Source organism: Daktulosphaira vitifoliae, unplaced genomic scaffold (assembly GCF_025091365.1).
Source record: "Daktulosphaira vitifoliae isolate Bord-2020 unplaced genomic scaffold, ASM2509136v1 Scaffold_1, whole genome shotgun sequence".
NCBI classification, from domain to species: domain Eukaryota; kingdom Metazoa; phylum Arthropoda; class Insecta; order Hemiptera; family Phylloxeridae; genus Daktulosphaira; species Daktulosphaira vitifoliae.
Window position 1 is genome coordinate 72,377,847 of NW_026099572.1, and position 16,803 is coordinate 72,394,649.

At 23.9% G+C, this 16,803-nt stretch overlaps 1 protein-coding gene across 3 annotated transcripts in view; it reads right to left on the bottom strand.

Moving 5' to 3' along the window:
• The window catches only part of LOC126895519 (uncharacterized), a 62,302-nt gene that overhangs the window by 33,446 nt on the left and 12,053 nt on the right, over positions 1 to 16,803 (bottom strand). For 2 of the 3 annotated variants that reach the window (XM_050667476.1, XM_050667477.1), the window contains exon 1: positions 784 to 1,035. The exons of the other annotated variant lie outside the window; for it this stretch is intronic. Coding sequence is in view for 1 of the 2 variants with exons in the window: in XM_050667477.1 (XP_050523434.1) it covers positions 784 to 810 (27 nt within the window). In the remaining variant the exon portion in view is untranslated. Of the gene's footprint in view, positions 1 to 783; positions 1,036 to 16,803 lie in introns of those variants that run through there. 3 annotated transcript variants of the gene reach the window in all.

Consider the following 16,803-nt stretch of genomic DNA (forward strand, 5'->3'; position numbering starts at 1 on the left):
GTCGATATTTGTCGGAACATATTTATTTGTAAGGTATTTAAAACTTATTTTATTTTAAGGGTTTACTTGAAAGATGAACTCTTATGATGAGTGTTCACTGTGTATAATATATCATTAAATTTCTCTAAGGATTCTATCAGTATTAAGCCTTATTATTGTGGAACTTTGGTGATTTAATATACAATTTTAAAAGCTTTTATGATTTATAAGTATAATCTCGTATATAGTATAGAACATTTACAAATGCAAAGTTTGAAGAATGGATTTATGATCACATACAAATAGTTCATTGAGATGAAATATAACATCTATCAAATATCACCATATGTGATGATTGTTAATACTTTTTTTAAATCGCAAAGAAATGTGTGGACGACATTATTTAAATTGTAAAAATCTAGGTTGTTAAATTTTAAACATGCAGTTTTTTAAACGGCAAAAAATTTCAAAATTGACATGGGTACTGTGTGGCAATTTTCAAACTGTTTATTTATGTTTTAGACAGGTATTTTTTTAAAGACTTTTTTAATGACCCGGTAAAAACTCCAAGAATTTTTTAACAAATTGAACATAAAATGAAAATGAAACTTTACCAATAAGAATTTTACCGTTTTATTTTGTTGTATATTTCAATTTTTTTATTTATATTTTCTGGTAATTATTATGATTTTTTAAAAGAATAACAGAACTCTAAAATCTAAAAGAAAATCATTGTTGAGACGATCTATTTATTAATTAAAAAATTATTTTTTTCGGTATTGAATTATCTTTATAAAATATTACCCAGGTCGGATCATCTTGATGGTACATTTGATTGTAAGTAGAGTATTACATACAAGTAATGTAATATTGCATTTCGATGTAATTCCATAGATATGTAGTCATTTTATCTATGTGATTTAATATAAACAAAAAAAAAAAAAACTAGCATGCGTAAACTATCATATTAATTGAATAACTATTTTTTTTTTTAAATAAAATAAAATAAATAAATAATAATAAGTAAATCAAGCACGTTAGTGTGATCTTTCCGACGGAAACGGAAGGACTACTGTGTTCTTCGTTTTTGCGCCAGTAGCACATGTTTACAAGAGATCGGAGGGCCATGTGCGCATGACGTACATGAATGGTACTTACTTTTTACTAAAACATATTAAACGGTCCCACAAACGAAAAAATATCAACTATAGTCATTTCAATAAATATGATTAGTTACACGCCAATATGATGGCTTCATTAAATAATCATATATTTGATAAGCACATTAACAAAAGAATGTGTTATAGATTCTTTTAAGAATGTCTAATAAAATATTGTTTATATACATAACATGTATACAACTCATTAGATCACTGATATTTCATCACACCATCGCTTGGATCGTGTCCAGTTACATAAATATACATGTAATAAGATTGCTCTTAACATTGAGCAACAGAAATCGTAAGTCTCGTGCATCGACCGTTTTTCGGTAATTAAAATAACTGTACCATACATTTAGTTTATAAAAAAATGCCGATTTAAAAATACTCATTAAAATTCAACAAGCGTTTACTTTTTTGTATAACACACTAGAATATAGCAGCATTTGCCAATCAATGGTTGTATTTCAAGATAGGATTTTGAGATTCGGGTTCCTAATTTGAAATACGATACTATAACCAATCGCTTTTATTCCATGTGGAAAATAAATTGATGTGCTTATTTTTTTTACAAGTTGCTATTTATTGTCCTTTTTCTAATTCTATTGTATTCTATTTTATTTGTTTGTTTTCAACTTTTTAACGTTTAATATATTGTAAAAAGAGAAATTATTTTTGACTTTAAGAAAATAGCCAGAGTGAAAAAGTGTATTACCAGTGACATTTTTTATCATAAATAATTTAATAAATATATGTAATAAGTTAATTTTGATATATTCATATACGATTGACGATCTAATGGTATTTAATCAATTATTATCAAATACTTTGTCTTATTTTAGTTGCACAGTGGAGAACAATAAAATATTTTAGATTAATCATTAAGTTAGAGATAATGGTAGGACTATTATTTAAATTATAGCAAAGTGCAATTTAACCATGTAAAGTATGTTTGCGAGTGGTATTATTGTTATGAGTCATTACTAATAGGCAATTAACAAAGTTTCATGTATTTTCAGCTACTACAATAGCCGCAATTTGCGGCCCATGAACAACAGTATAAACAGACATTGTTTGACAATAAACCTTATTTCCTTTACTAAATAACATTGTAATATTTTTTTAAATAAAAATACAATAGTATTTGCTGTTTACATTTCATCGAATACTTAGTTTAATTCAAACTTTGACATTTAAATCAGTCTCTTTGTAAAATTTTGAATACGCTTCACTAATTATTAATAATTATTTAAAGTTTTATTATTCACATTTTAATATGAAATGTTTTAAACTTTTTATGGTCTCTCATTAAATGTTGGAGAGTATTAATTTTATGGGAAAATAATTTGAATTAAAAATAGATAATTAATTAATACTATTGATTATTTTCAAACGACTTAATCTTCTTTAGTTCTCGGTAATAAAAGTAAACAAACTGTATCCAATCGAAACTTCATAAAATACTTATGAGTTAGAAATAACTTTTGGTTATTTGGAATTCGAACCACGACCTTAAGCAATATAAAGTTTATTTTTTAATCATCACGAGTTTTTTGTATACCTGTTACAATCAAATATGCATTATAAAAGTTAGCGTGTATATCCACTATCAACTTTTATTATCAAGAATCAATGTAATATTTATACACATGTATTGTAGGGTTGATATGAATTACAAAATGCAATTGTAAAGCGTTTTTCTGACCATGGTAAATAATACCTATACAATTTAAAATTAGTATTTTTTTAAAATTATTACATTGTAAAAACGTCAAATCATCGATGGTTCATTAACGATTTGAGGATAGTGCGCCTACACAGAAAGTTTTCCTAAGTTTCGAGTGGGTGTACTAAGAATAATGATGTAACAATGAAAGAATCATACAAATATGAACGCAGGATTAAAATTATAATTAAATTGAATCCTTTTAGCTTCAATGAGCTGTAAAACTTTGTGTATATATTGACATTTCTTACAAACATAATTATATGAATTATATAAATAGCGTTTGTAAAAATAGATTTAGTGATACTTTCAGAATTAAAAGCTTTAGAGGTAATAATTTATGACCACGACCTTAATTTAACGATGTCTACTCAATTTCTTTAAAATCTTCTTCTTTTTTCTCGCCTTAATACAACTACTTGGGGTCTACTACCCTTATACTAGACTTTCACTTGACACGTTCACCCATATCATCTACGCTCACATCAGCCAGCCTAATATCGCAACTCAATTTCTTTAAAATAATAATTTTATAATGAATTTTTATTTTGGATTTTGTTACTTGCATGTGTATCTTCAATTATCTGCATTGAAATCAATTTTAAGGTCATCCCTTATGTCTTACAGAAATGTCAACTTTATTTTTTTAGTAGAAACATTAATATTTATTTAACTTATATAATAAAAAAAATTGTAATTAACAAAATGACAGGTCAATAAATAAAATAAAAATTGAAAATTGAACAACGTTAAGTAATTTTTCCAACATTGGCTAATTTTCCTAATTTTTAATCATATAGTAAGATACTAAGAGTAGTTGACAACCGATTAAATTAAAATCTGATATTAATAGAAATCATTATCATAATACGCTAATTTAGGTTTAGTTTGGTTTGAAAGTATAATTGTCGTATAATTTGTGTAGATTAAAGTAGCAAAACTTTATTTCAATAAAAAAAAAAAATCCACATATTTTATAGGAGGATGGATGAATTCTACTACCTAGAATGACACTAGTTTCAATAAATTTTACCTATTATAATTTGTCATTAATTAATTATAATAAATTTAAAAGTTCTTTACGCTCAATTTTAGCTTCGATGCGAAGCGGAGAAGGTATTAATTTTACTATGATGTGTTTTTTTTTTTTTTTTTTTTTTTTTTTTTTTTTTTTTTTTTTTTTTTNCAAAAATATGCTATTTTTGTATTCAAATTATGGGTTTTGTATTTTATTTTAATAGAAGTTGATGTTAATTTTGCAATTATCCATCAATTTTTTAAAATTAAACACTATCTACAGATTTGCATCGAAGCGTTTCTTATGATAGTGATTTTAATCACTGTCAGATTAAATCTATCTGGACCCAACTATGCAATATCTCCACTATGCCGCGACCCCACTGTGCTACCGTTTTATTATATTAATTATGCAAAAATTAAAAGATGCAATAATTTCATACTAATAACTTTTGAATTTTGATGTAAATGCAAAGGCTAAGTTACATTTTTGGTATTAGGTAATTATCCAAACGATTGTTAAAATTTGACCGGTGTTACTTAAATCAACTAATTATATATTGACTTCACAACTTATAGAATAAGAACTTAAAACGCCATCTATCAAACAATTAAACTATTTTTTAACATTGTGACTTGTATGCGATAGAATTCGCTCTCGTTTAAAATTTTAATTGTCGCTTATAAAAAACTTATTTAATTTAAACAATTTTAGTAGATATATTAATTTTTTTGTAGCTAGGTTACTTCATGGCGTTTTAAATTATATAAATAACATTATAATATAATTTTTTTTAGAGTGGATGATTTATAAAACGGTCTACTTTATTTTAAAAATAATCGTTGTCGAACTTTTTTTTTTTTTTTTTTTAAATAGATATCATAATTTAGAAAACAAATTTCAAACAATGAAAGTTTTTTTGTAAAGACAATAGTAAAATTTTTCAAAACTTTTTAGGCAACGAAAAATACTACTGGTATTTTAAGTGAAATTCTAAAAACTTTTTTTTCCATCAAGGTTCTTGAAGTTAACCTGTTTATTAACATCTTTATTCCTTTAATTTTTTTATTGAAAATAGCTATTATTAAAAAAAAAAAAAAAATGAACGTAAGCGTTAATTTTACAATAGTAATATTTTTACCTAGTATTTACATAATTAAATTTAAAATAAATTTTGTGTAAATACTAACATAAGATTTTGTACAATATATTTTTTTAACATATGTCTGTTAAAAATGTTGTTTTGTTTTTCATTAATGCTTTTTATGTGGCAGTTGTCATTACAAATACAATTTATTTTATTTATTTTTAGTGATTCCGAAGTATTAATTACAGTTATTATTAAGTAACTTTTTAGCATGATTTTTCAAAAAACATCAACTAGATGTGTAAAGCTAAAAATACTAAATACAATGAAAAATAATCAATTTTTATTGTTAACATGGCTATCATTAATTTTATCTGCCAAAAAAGTAAATTCAATGGTAGGAAGGGTGTTACTGAAACTTTGTTACTTTAGTTTTTAATAATTTTAGTCACGAGCTTCAAGTGTAATACTACACAAATACTTTTTGTAACTATTTAGTACTTAACATCTTGGTTGATAACGCATACAAGTATGTTTTTTAATAATTTAAAATATATTACATATAACACAAATAAAAGTTTTATACGTGAAATATTGAGTCAAAATTTTTATCTGATGTGACGAAAATAATAAATGGAATCTTTATTGTTTTATATAGTCTTATTAATAAATACAATTTTGTTAATTGATATATATTGTCAATTGGAAATATTATGAATAATGATTCTAAAAATTCAACTTCATTGAAAAAAAGAATTGTTTTAAAAATTATTGCTGTGTAATGTTTTGAGTCAATAACGCAATGAAATTATTCACCCTGATTATATTATAAAAACTTTTTATTTAAACTACATGTATGTTTTACTTGAGTGAATGCATTCAATAGTATACTAGTAGCATTGATTTTATGGTACTCTTCTTTTGCATGTTGTAACCGCATTTTGTAATACAATCCGTTGAATAAGACGACAGACAATTTTAGAACTCCCTGGCGACTAACTCTAAATATTTCAAGTTAAGATTTTTTTGCTCTTATAAGAGTCTAACAATAGTCAGCTCAAAACTTTCAAAGACAAAGATCAGATATAATAAATAAAAATGTAATTTCATACGATTCTTTTATTTTTCTATATTGAAGAATTCTGTTTTCAAACTTTACTTTAGATCAAACTTATATCACGCTTCAATACGTTACACTATAGTGTTAAAAATATTCCAACAACTTTAAATAGTTTTTTTGAAAATAAAAAAATACTATGTTTAACATAGTGGTGCTGAACATGTAATTTAAAATTGAAAAAAATTGAGCCAAAATATTTCCTTGTAAATCGTTCTGAAAATCGAGCTAGTATAATGAATTATTACGTTGATTTTGTTAAATAATAGTTGTAATATTTTGCCCGAAAACATTTAAAATTAATGTTTGGTTTGAGTTCAATTATAAAATTAAAAATTAGTTGCGAGCCAAAAAATTAGAGTTTTTAAAATTACTAGTTTTAATTTAATAGTCAATGATATAAAAAAAACCTAGCACAATGAGGTCGTGGCAAAGTTGTCACAAGTATAAATAATATTTGACAGTAATTAAAATCACAGTCATAAAAAACTCTTCGATGCAAATCTGTGGATAATGTTTAATTTTTAGAAGGAATTGTTGGATTATTCTAAAAGCATCATGAACTTTTATTTCCTTAACTATATCCTGTTTACAAATTTTATGATTTATAAGTATAATTCATATAGTATATTTTGTTAATCACTGCAATGTATTTGAGGGTTGGTTCAAAAAGGAAATAGCCCTCCAAAAATTCTTAAGGGTGGATTTAAAATTATAGAGCAATACTTATATTTCAACATACAATCTATCGAAAAATTTTGTTTATTCTAATATTTAACTAAGACTTAAATCTTTATTATTATTATTATTATTTATAATATTTTGTTGAAAAAATTTATATACACCCTATAATCAATGAGCCCTAATAAATTATTGGCTCAAAGGGCGTTAAATGGGGAAGTATATACCTCCCCCACCTATATGAATGTATTATTTGACCTAAAATATAGACATAAATAAATAAGGAAAAAAAATTGGAATAGAATATTATAACAACACATTAAAGGTGTTTAATTAAATTTTTTTTTTCAATTTAATTTATATTTAGAAAACATGTAATTAGAGCTATTTTTTTTTTAAACTTGTATATTATATAAACTTTTATTTAGTATATTTTTTAAGGAGGCAGTAGTTCTAAAACATTTTCAGGAGTTGAAAAGTTGAAAAGGTTAAGTTTTAAAACAAAATTTAATATTTTAAATCCCCTATGAGCAGGTAAAAGATCAGCTTTAAAAAATGTATATTAAATGAAAGGAAAATACCTTGATACATTTCATAGTCTATTATTTTACTGTATGAATGAAATTATATATATTTCTAATGTTATTGGTATATATTAATAAAAATAATATTTATTTAAAGAAAAACAAAAGCTAAGAGTTAAAACTCAATAATTTTTATTAAATTTAAGTACCGAAATTGAAACTATGTTCTTTTTGTTACAAATTTATCCTCTCCATTGTCATTGTATTCCTAGCTCTTCATTCATACAATACATGATTGAATTCTATGAAACCATTATGTAAAACTAAGTATTTACTAACAAACTTATCTGATGATTATTCATTCTTAAAGAGAACTTCACTTTTTAGTAACAAATGGTATTCAAAATGATAGAAGAGTGCAACATAATAACCTTTATTCATATTTATGTAATAACAGTATTAAAACAATATACTACTTTCCTGCTTTATAATAGTCTCAACATTTGACGATATATTTTAATCATATTTTCTTTTACAATAAATTGATTTAAATTCAACGCTGCAGAGTTTTCAGCCAATCACGAGGGGTGGTTAAATTTTTTTGGTGGTGGTAATCACCACGCTGGTTATTCTATCATAATAAGATGAATTCTAAAAACAGTTATATCATGATATATTATTTCACTTACTACTATCTTTGATAGCTGTTTTTTTTTTTATAGAACTTCATTATTTTTAGACTGCATAACAAAATATCAGCATATTATCGTTATGTTTTTTGAAGTATTGTAATTATAATACATAAAATTCAGCAAATAAAATAGATGCGAGTTTGCGATCTGGCGTGTTCTCAAATATATGTTTTTTCATATTATAAAATAAATGAGTAGTCATTTAAAAGAAAAATTTAAACAATCTATTTGAAAATTATTTTATACAAACATTTTAGAGCAATATATTTTATTTTTTCACGCATTGACTTTATCTTACATCACATACGTGTACCCTATATATTTATAACAAAAATATATTAGAAACTATTATAATATAAAAACAAGTGGACATAAAAACTTGAAAAATATAGTTTTATAGCAGTATTTAAGAAACAATTGTTATTTAAATATAAAAAATAAAGCAGATTAAAAGTTTAACTTTAATTACTTAACATTATTTTGAATCAAAAGCATAATATAGTCATATCATTTTTATGCGCTTATATCTTAATTTTTATTTAAAAGTAAGTCTCATCCAATATCTTGAGTATTGATACCAGACTGAATTAAAAGATTAGATGAACAGCCAAATCCACTCATATTTATTGTAAAATTCAAATATTAACTAGATGATTGAAGTATCTCATTTTTCAATAAAATGAAATATAAAATAAGTTTAAGAGAACATTATACAATACCGTCGTCTCCATGACAAAACCGCGTAACTTGACATTTTGAGATTTTTTTTCCTCGAGAATTACATATAATATTAATACATATTTTGAGAATTTTTTGAATAAAAAATATCTATTTTACTTAGGATAATGGAATTTAAAAAAACCTATTTCCATTTATAGCTATACAAAAAAAGGTGTTTTCTTTTCTTCCACCTGAACAATTTCAAAAATCGAATCACGCGGTTTTTCTATAAAAACAACATATATTCAAAACTGCCATATATCGACGCAGCGACACTTTTTGTGCTTTATTTAATATTCTATACTTATAATTTTTCTTTCATATTTGATTATATCTATTTTAAAAAATCGGATTTTTACAATTTCAAAACATAAATAACAAATTAAATACTAAAACTGTTTAAATGAAAAACATGATATTATCGAAAATAATTATATAGCATTACCTATAAACCAATCATTTACGTTCAAATACTTTTTGATGCAATAATTAAATGTCAAGTCTATTTTTAAATAAATATTAACGTTAAGTTAGTCTCATTTATCGCATGATTAGACTTTAGATTTAGAGAGTAAAAATATTTTTTAAGCCAAATTTTTTTAATAGTTTTTCAAACAAACTTTTTCATTAACAATATCTCGCTAAAACGAAAAAATCAATTTATTTAAATTATGTCGCAGTCTGGGCAGATAGGAACTCTAAAGAATTGTTATTAATTATTTTTTTTTGAAATTTTATTAACAGAACACCATTTAATTTGGCCTTTTCCTTATTTTTTAGGATGCAAATTATACAATATTTGATTTGCATCCTCAAGTACCTGCCATTAATAAAAAATTATTTCTTCGTTTTTAAAGGAGATTATTCCTTGTTAGTTTTTATAAATATTAAAAAGCTGTTTTTTTTCTCTATATATAGATTCATTTGAATGTATTAAAGAGTACCAATACTTTATAGGGATTTTAAATTTAAATATCAGAGATAAAAGCATTAAAAAATGTTTCCGTCGTCAAGACATTGTCATTTCTATTTTTTTATTAGTATTATACAACAAATTCTTAATTTTTCTAAAGTTGAAGCTCATGAATATTTAAAACGCGTTGTTTCTACGTGAAGGTTGTTTAGTGAGTGAGTGTAATAAGATTTTATACTAAGATGTTGTCATATGTTAAACTAAATCAATATCAAAGAGTATATTTGAATTCGAAAGGACGATATTTATTACACGATAAGGAACACACCCCGACTAAATTCAAGTCACATTTGCGAATGCTAATAATTAATAATGAAAACACTTGCAAGAGTAGCGTTCCAATATCACTGTCGTTTTTCTTTGTTTTTTATTTTAGTTGCCTTATTGAATTTTTTTATTGGTACAAAAATAAAATTAATTTACTCAATTAGAGTCAGAAAAATAGTCAAAACGTTATTGATCTTTGTTGTTCTTAATTGCAATAACAATTTTTCAACAACGTTGATCGACAAAACAAATACTAAAATCAAAAATACAAAATCACGTTAACAAATTTATCAAAAGTGTACAAATATTACAAATATGATTTTTTATGGTTTAAATTTTATATAAGATTTTCATTATTATTCTGAAATAATTGCTAATAAACTGTTTAATCAACATTATTTGTTATTTCATTAATTGTTCAAGCTTTTATAGTTTTAAGTTTTAAATAATAATTTTATTATTAAGTTCCATAAATGTGCTATTGTATCAGAAATATAAAAAAAATGTTTTTATCCCTCTATCTGATATTGTCAAAAATGAAAATATCTTTTCAGTAAAATCCTTATTGGTTTCACATTGAAAATATTATGAGATGTTGTTGTGTGACGTCTGGCGAATTTCGTCTTTTGAAACCTATAGCAATAGAACGATTCATGATGGATTGAACTTCAAACATATCATCCCATTGGTATCCAAAAACAATAGCGTAAGCTTAGTGTAACATAGCCACACTGAACTATCACAACCCCTTAAAATAATCATTAAGGCGTGTTCCAACTATATTGTTTAAGAGAATAATCGGATTATAAAATTAGTAGGTATTTCCATTAAGGTTTCAAGAAAAAATATTTAACATCTAGATTACTTCAACAATGTTGGCGGTAAATGTCACCTGCATGCACAATAAATTACACATTATTATTTAAATCTATCAAATTCTTAAGATAACTGATTGTGACACCTCGAAATGAGCATTAAGATTAAAGACATTTATAACAAATAATATTGTACTAAAATAATACTAATAACTACTTGTGATTTATAGATAAACCTTAAATAATAATTAAATTCGAAGTAAATAAAAGCATAATACGCGTATGCTATAATTGACAATCAATTTTTGTATTACTTAGAAAGAAATATCAGATTATTGCAAAAAATAAATAGGCATATGACGTCCTAAATAAAAAATATTCGGTGCTTATTTTCAATCAGTAATGTAGCAATTTGTAACTAGGAATTGGATCGTAAAATGTTATAAGATATCTAATTTAAAACCATTTTGATCATAAATACTATGTATTATTTCATTCAGTACAACACATTGCGATTTATTGATCTACTAGCATTCAAATTAACAAAACTTCATAATACTATCAATATGAATTGACAAAAGGCTAGTTAGGTTACTAGAAGTATATTTTGACTTATTAAAATAATAAATAATATTCTAAATTTACCTTTAATTTATAAGGAATATTATAAAACGTATTTTCCTAAAAGTGCTTAAAGAATAATGTACGTTTACATTGTATGGTTTTAAACAAATTGTTGTAATTAAAATGTTTAAACTATTGTTTTTTACAAAACTGTACCCCTTACAATTAACAAACAGAAGAAAAATTAACTTATGATAGTTACGTAGCTATATTGCATAATTAATGCGCCGTGTATAAAATGATTCGCATCGACGTATAAGTTTTAATTTAGAAAATACAATATTTGTACAGAAAATTTGCAAAATATTTTTATTTTATATCATTGACAGTAATTTATGGAATGTTTTCAATTTGGCCGATTAGTTAAAATGAAAAAAAAAACAGATAAGGCGACTTCAGATTTTGATTGATTTTTGAAGAAAAAAAATTTTTATAATTTATTTTCAAAATATTACTCAATGCAACTATATGATATATAAATACTAATAAAACTTTGTTTGGCAGTGTTTGTATCATTAAAATCATATCTGAAATTTGTTTTAATGAAATTTGGTAGTGAAAACAACATTACATGTATAGATACACTTAAATATAATAGATAATATTATAAAAATTTAACGGTTTATATATTATCCTTACAGCATCATAATACACTTATTAGTATTACACAGCAGTAGGTATTTTATTAATAAAATAGTTTAAATGCGAACAGAACGAACGTTTATAAAAAGTTATGAAACTTCACTTTACTGCGCTGTCTAGCTTATACATGGTCAGGTTTTATATTAAGCAATAAAATAATTATTGCCAATACTCTACAGACAACTTCAATAAATAGGAGTAGGACCTTCATGTAGTTTCCTCACAATGGAGCAAAAATGTTCACTATTTACACAACAAATTTATTTGATAAAATAATGAAAAACATTTTCTTAATGCTACTTTCTTTGATAAGGGTTTCATAATCAATGATGTATACATTTGAGCTGCACTTGAAAAAATAGCGTTGTTTAATGGCACTTAAGAATATATTGTAAAACGGAAAAAAACAAACGATCTATCTAGGCAATAATACATCGATACTATAGTAACTTACCTTAAGCGAAGGTTTTTTTCTTTTTTCAAATAAAATATTGAAGTTTTATTATTTACATACAAATATATATATATATATATATCAGTTAAAACTGATCATACTTTTAAATTAATTATTATGGAAAAATACTTATGCCGATGTTTTCATTTAAGCAACAAGAATATATAAAGTTACATACAGTATAGTAAAATTGTAATAAAATTTATACTATAATACTTTTGATAAATAGTAGGCAAGTAAAAACTCATAAAAGTGGGCATTTAATTAATAAATCTAAAGTTGTTTGGATATAATGTCCTCTAGTAACAATACAAACGATAACAACATTTAAACTAAACCCTTATTTCAACTAAATATTTTATAGCACATCATAAAAAGTAAGATTGTCCATAGCTATTTTTCTACATGGCAAATGGATGGTAAAAACCGTTTAACACATAGTTATTTTAAGATACTGCAAAAAACTAAAGAAAAGTAAGCAAAGTAAAACAAAAAAAAAGTAATTTTTTCAACTTGGAGAATTTCCTGATGATAATTATCAAATTATTATCTCCTGTTAATTAAGAATGAGTTCTCAAATTTCTTTCCTTCATTATTTATTCTTCATTCCAAAGTTTCATCACTATATGTTTCAATTTATAAAATAGTATATTAGACATCGTTAGATAGAAACTAATAATAACTTGAAATAATTATAAATTACACTGTTTAAATAACAAATTATAAATATAAATGGTATGATAATTTCTCTATTTTTTCTAGAGTTAAAAAACTTTAAATTATAACTTTAAAACCAGAAGTAGATATATAAGATGATGATAGGAGCTATCTCACCCTAATTAGTACATACCACAAAGAAAAACACATTTAAGCTATATCAAATTCGATTAAATTGACACTTTCTAAGAAATAGGTCGTAACTCAATTTTTTTAATTAAACAAAAAAAATTGAGTTACGACTTTTTTTGTAGATGTCGAAATGTGCATTAAATTAATTTTTATTTTGTAAAATTGTAATATTTATTTTTAATTTATATTAACCGCCGCCTTATAGAAATATGATTGCTGCATAAATTATTCGTGGCTACTCAATACATGGCTTTTCATAAAATTTAAAAAGCAATAATGTAAATATAATTAATAAGATAATCTTATTGTACACAATTCCATTAACTAAATAATATTATCAAACTCACAAAAAAAACAAAATTCATTTAAAAGATAATGAAATTAATTAGGCTTATTAATTTCATGGCTGATATTAAAAATATATTGAATTAATGATGGGTTAATATTTTAAATTTAGCTTTAATTAAATACATTTCGTAGTCATTATTACTTTTTACTATTTAAATTGTATTTTGGTACACTGATTAGTTTATTTTTAACATCAACCTATAAAAATCAATATTCAATTTAGTTTTTATTCTTTTAATTAAAGTTTCAATAATTATTTTATTTGTATTTTTCATGTAACCCGTAATATTACATATTAAATGAAAAATCGCATTTATATTTTCAATTCTGTAGATTTTATTCAAATGATATTTACAGTACAGTTGTCTAATGGTACCATTTGTATAATACCACGGCGTACATTTGAAAATAAACCCACTTATTCAATGGCACGTGGAATTTGAAAAAATGAGGTAAAACTTATTTGTGTTATATAAAAATGTATGTAAATGGGTCGAGTGATCTTGAAGTATGCGATTATCGGAAAAGTTCCTGGCGTTAGCTATAAATTTTAAAACGTTAACATGCTGTCAAGAGAGTCTTTCGCGATTTCGTATTAATTAATTTTTTAGTGTATAATGCTTAACGATTTATTGCTTGAAAAACTAAAAACAATTATATCAGTGCAAAATATTTTTAACGTCCGTACAATTACACACTTATAAAGTTTTTGTGTTTGACAAGCACAATAACTATAGGTGATTGAGTTCTAACTAAAAATAATTCTATAATTATTATTGGTAGAATATATTTTATTATGCTCAAAGCCAATAGAAACCTTAGTTTGTTAAATAGTTAAATTTATTTTGTATTATCGCTATTTTAATGAACATTTAATGTTTATTATATAAAAGAATTAATTTTATTACAACGTTATAATTATTTAAAAATTCGATATGTTTTTGACAAAAACAATATTAAAATATTATTAATTAAATAAACATTTTTTTAAGCAATCCTATCAATATTCCTTAAGTTTTTAATTTCAAATATAATACGATAATCAAATTAAAACATATATTGTAGTGTTATTCAAATAAATAAATTAATTTCTACCTAAAAACCATATTTTTATTTGTTACATTTTTAAATTGTAATTAATACCTTATTACATAATAATAATTGTTATATATAGCATTTCAGATCTCAATACTTCATATAAAACGCTCATTAACTTTATGATAAATGTTGTTATATAACAAACAACGCTAATAATAAAAACAGTAATTTGATTCGACCAGTAAATTTTATAACGTAACAAAAAAAAAAAAGTGACACAAACGTGATATTGTAACATTTGTAAATCCCAAAAGAATTTATTAAAATTATCTTTCATCTTCCAAAAGTAATCCGAATAAGAAATAAGTACAACTTATCATCAGAAATATTATAGCATGCTCATCTTTCAACGCTAAATATTTTTCAAAAAGTAAACAGAAACGTCAATAGTAATTACGTTTTAGAGTTTGTAAATGCAAACATATACGTATTTTTTGTTTTATGATAAAAATGAAATTAGTGAACGTTATAAACATTTGAATATTACATTTTCTGAGGGGTAGTTGAAGAAAAATATAAAAAATTAATGGTCTGGACAACGATGAACGACCGTTTCACATACATTTAATATACCATGGGAATTATGTTATATTGTAACAACACAGATAAAATCCTTGTTATACTATCCAATGAAATTATGCATAAATTTGTCATATGTTTTATTATTTATATTTATAAATTACTTTGCTATATAATACAAATGATATTTTAAAACTTTATTGCACAAAATTCTATAATAATAACTTTTAAATCATATCTCATTATTTATTAAACACAAGGTCATTCATTTATCAGAACCCATTCATTTACTTACGAAATAAAAATAATTTTGGAAATATTTTTTGGTTTTTTTAAGATATATATATTTTTTGATTAATCAATTATTAAGAACATTTTCGATTCATTCATTATAGGTAAAACGTGGTTGCTACTTTTTTTATTATTTCTCGGACAAGTTTCTTCACCCGCTTAAATATAAAAATGAAAATAACTTCCGAAATAATAGTCCAAGAGTTGTTATCGACTAGTAATTTTCTTAATTAGATCATTTTCTATTTTATAAGTTAATAAAATATGTATGTTGTCATTTGAAATAATAAAGTTGACACTCCTATATGAAGTATGTATAATTAATAAATCAAGATATATCTGTAACAAAAAAATTCTAAAATAATATTTCCTAAATTATTTTTGTTTTCTAAGTAAGTAATTTAATTATTAAATGGGTAATGATAAATGAATCACCTTGCATATACGCATATGTGAGTTTCTACACATTTCAAATAAATTTTATAAAGAGTATTTTTTAAATTAAATTATCAAAAATTTATTGTGGAATAATTAACTTCCGTTTAAAAGGGTTTTTGATGTTAATATATTTTTATCATAAAAGTCAAATAATGTTCATACTTTTTAAGTACCTATTAGAAATACAAAAGTGAATATTGAATGTTACTCAATACATTATTATTAATTAATATTTACTTTTAATTTAATTTAGTGAATTATAGGAAAGTATTTTTTATATGTTCGTCTACCAGAGTGTATGACCAAAACTATTTTATATATCATAATTGATTACGCTGTAAATTTGTTTACCAAAGTGTAATATATCGTTTAATATATAATTTATATTTCAATCAATTATAAAATTCTATATCTAGTAGTTACAAAAAACTAAGATCACACTTTTAGGTTGTCGATTCATCGTAAATAATTGGACGAATGATAAATAACGATAGTTACAGGTGCCGGCACTAGATATTGTGGGACTCAATGTAAAACGATTTCGCGGGGCTCTTTTTATATTGTTGTAATAAATGAGACCTTTTTTTTTGCTTTTCATTAAGGCATACGAGCCTTTTTAATGCGCGACGCTCTAGGTCAGTACATTGGTAGATTTGTTTTTCCATCGGTCCTAGTAGTTTCTTAACGCTTAACTCACAAAACTGTATAGTTAAAGTTATTTTTTAAATAGATACGGTTGTATATTTAGTAGCTTTATTAAGTATAGTAATAAGCGATA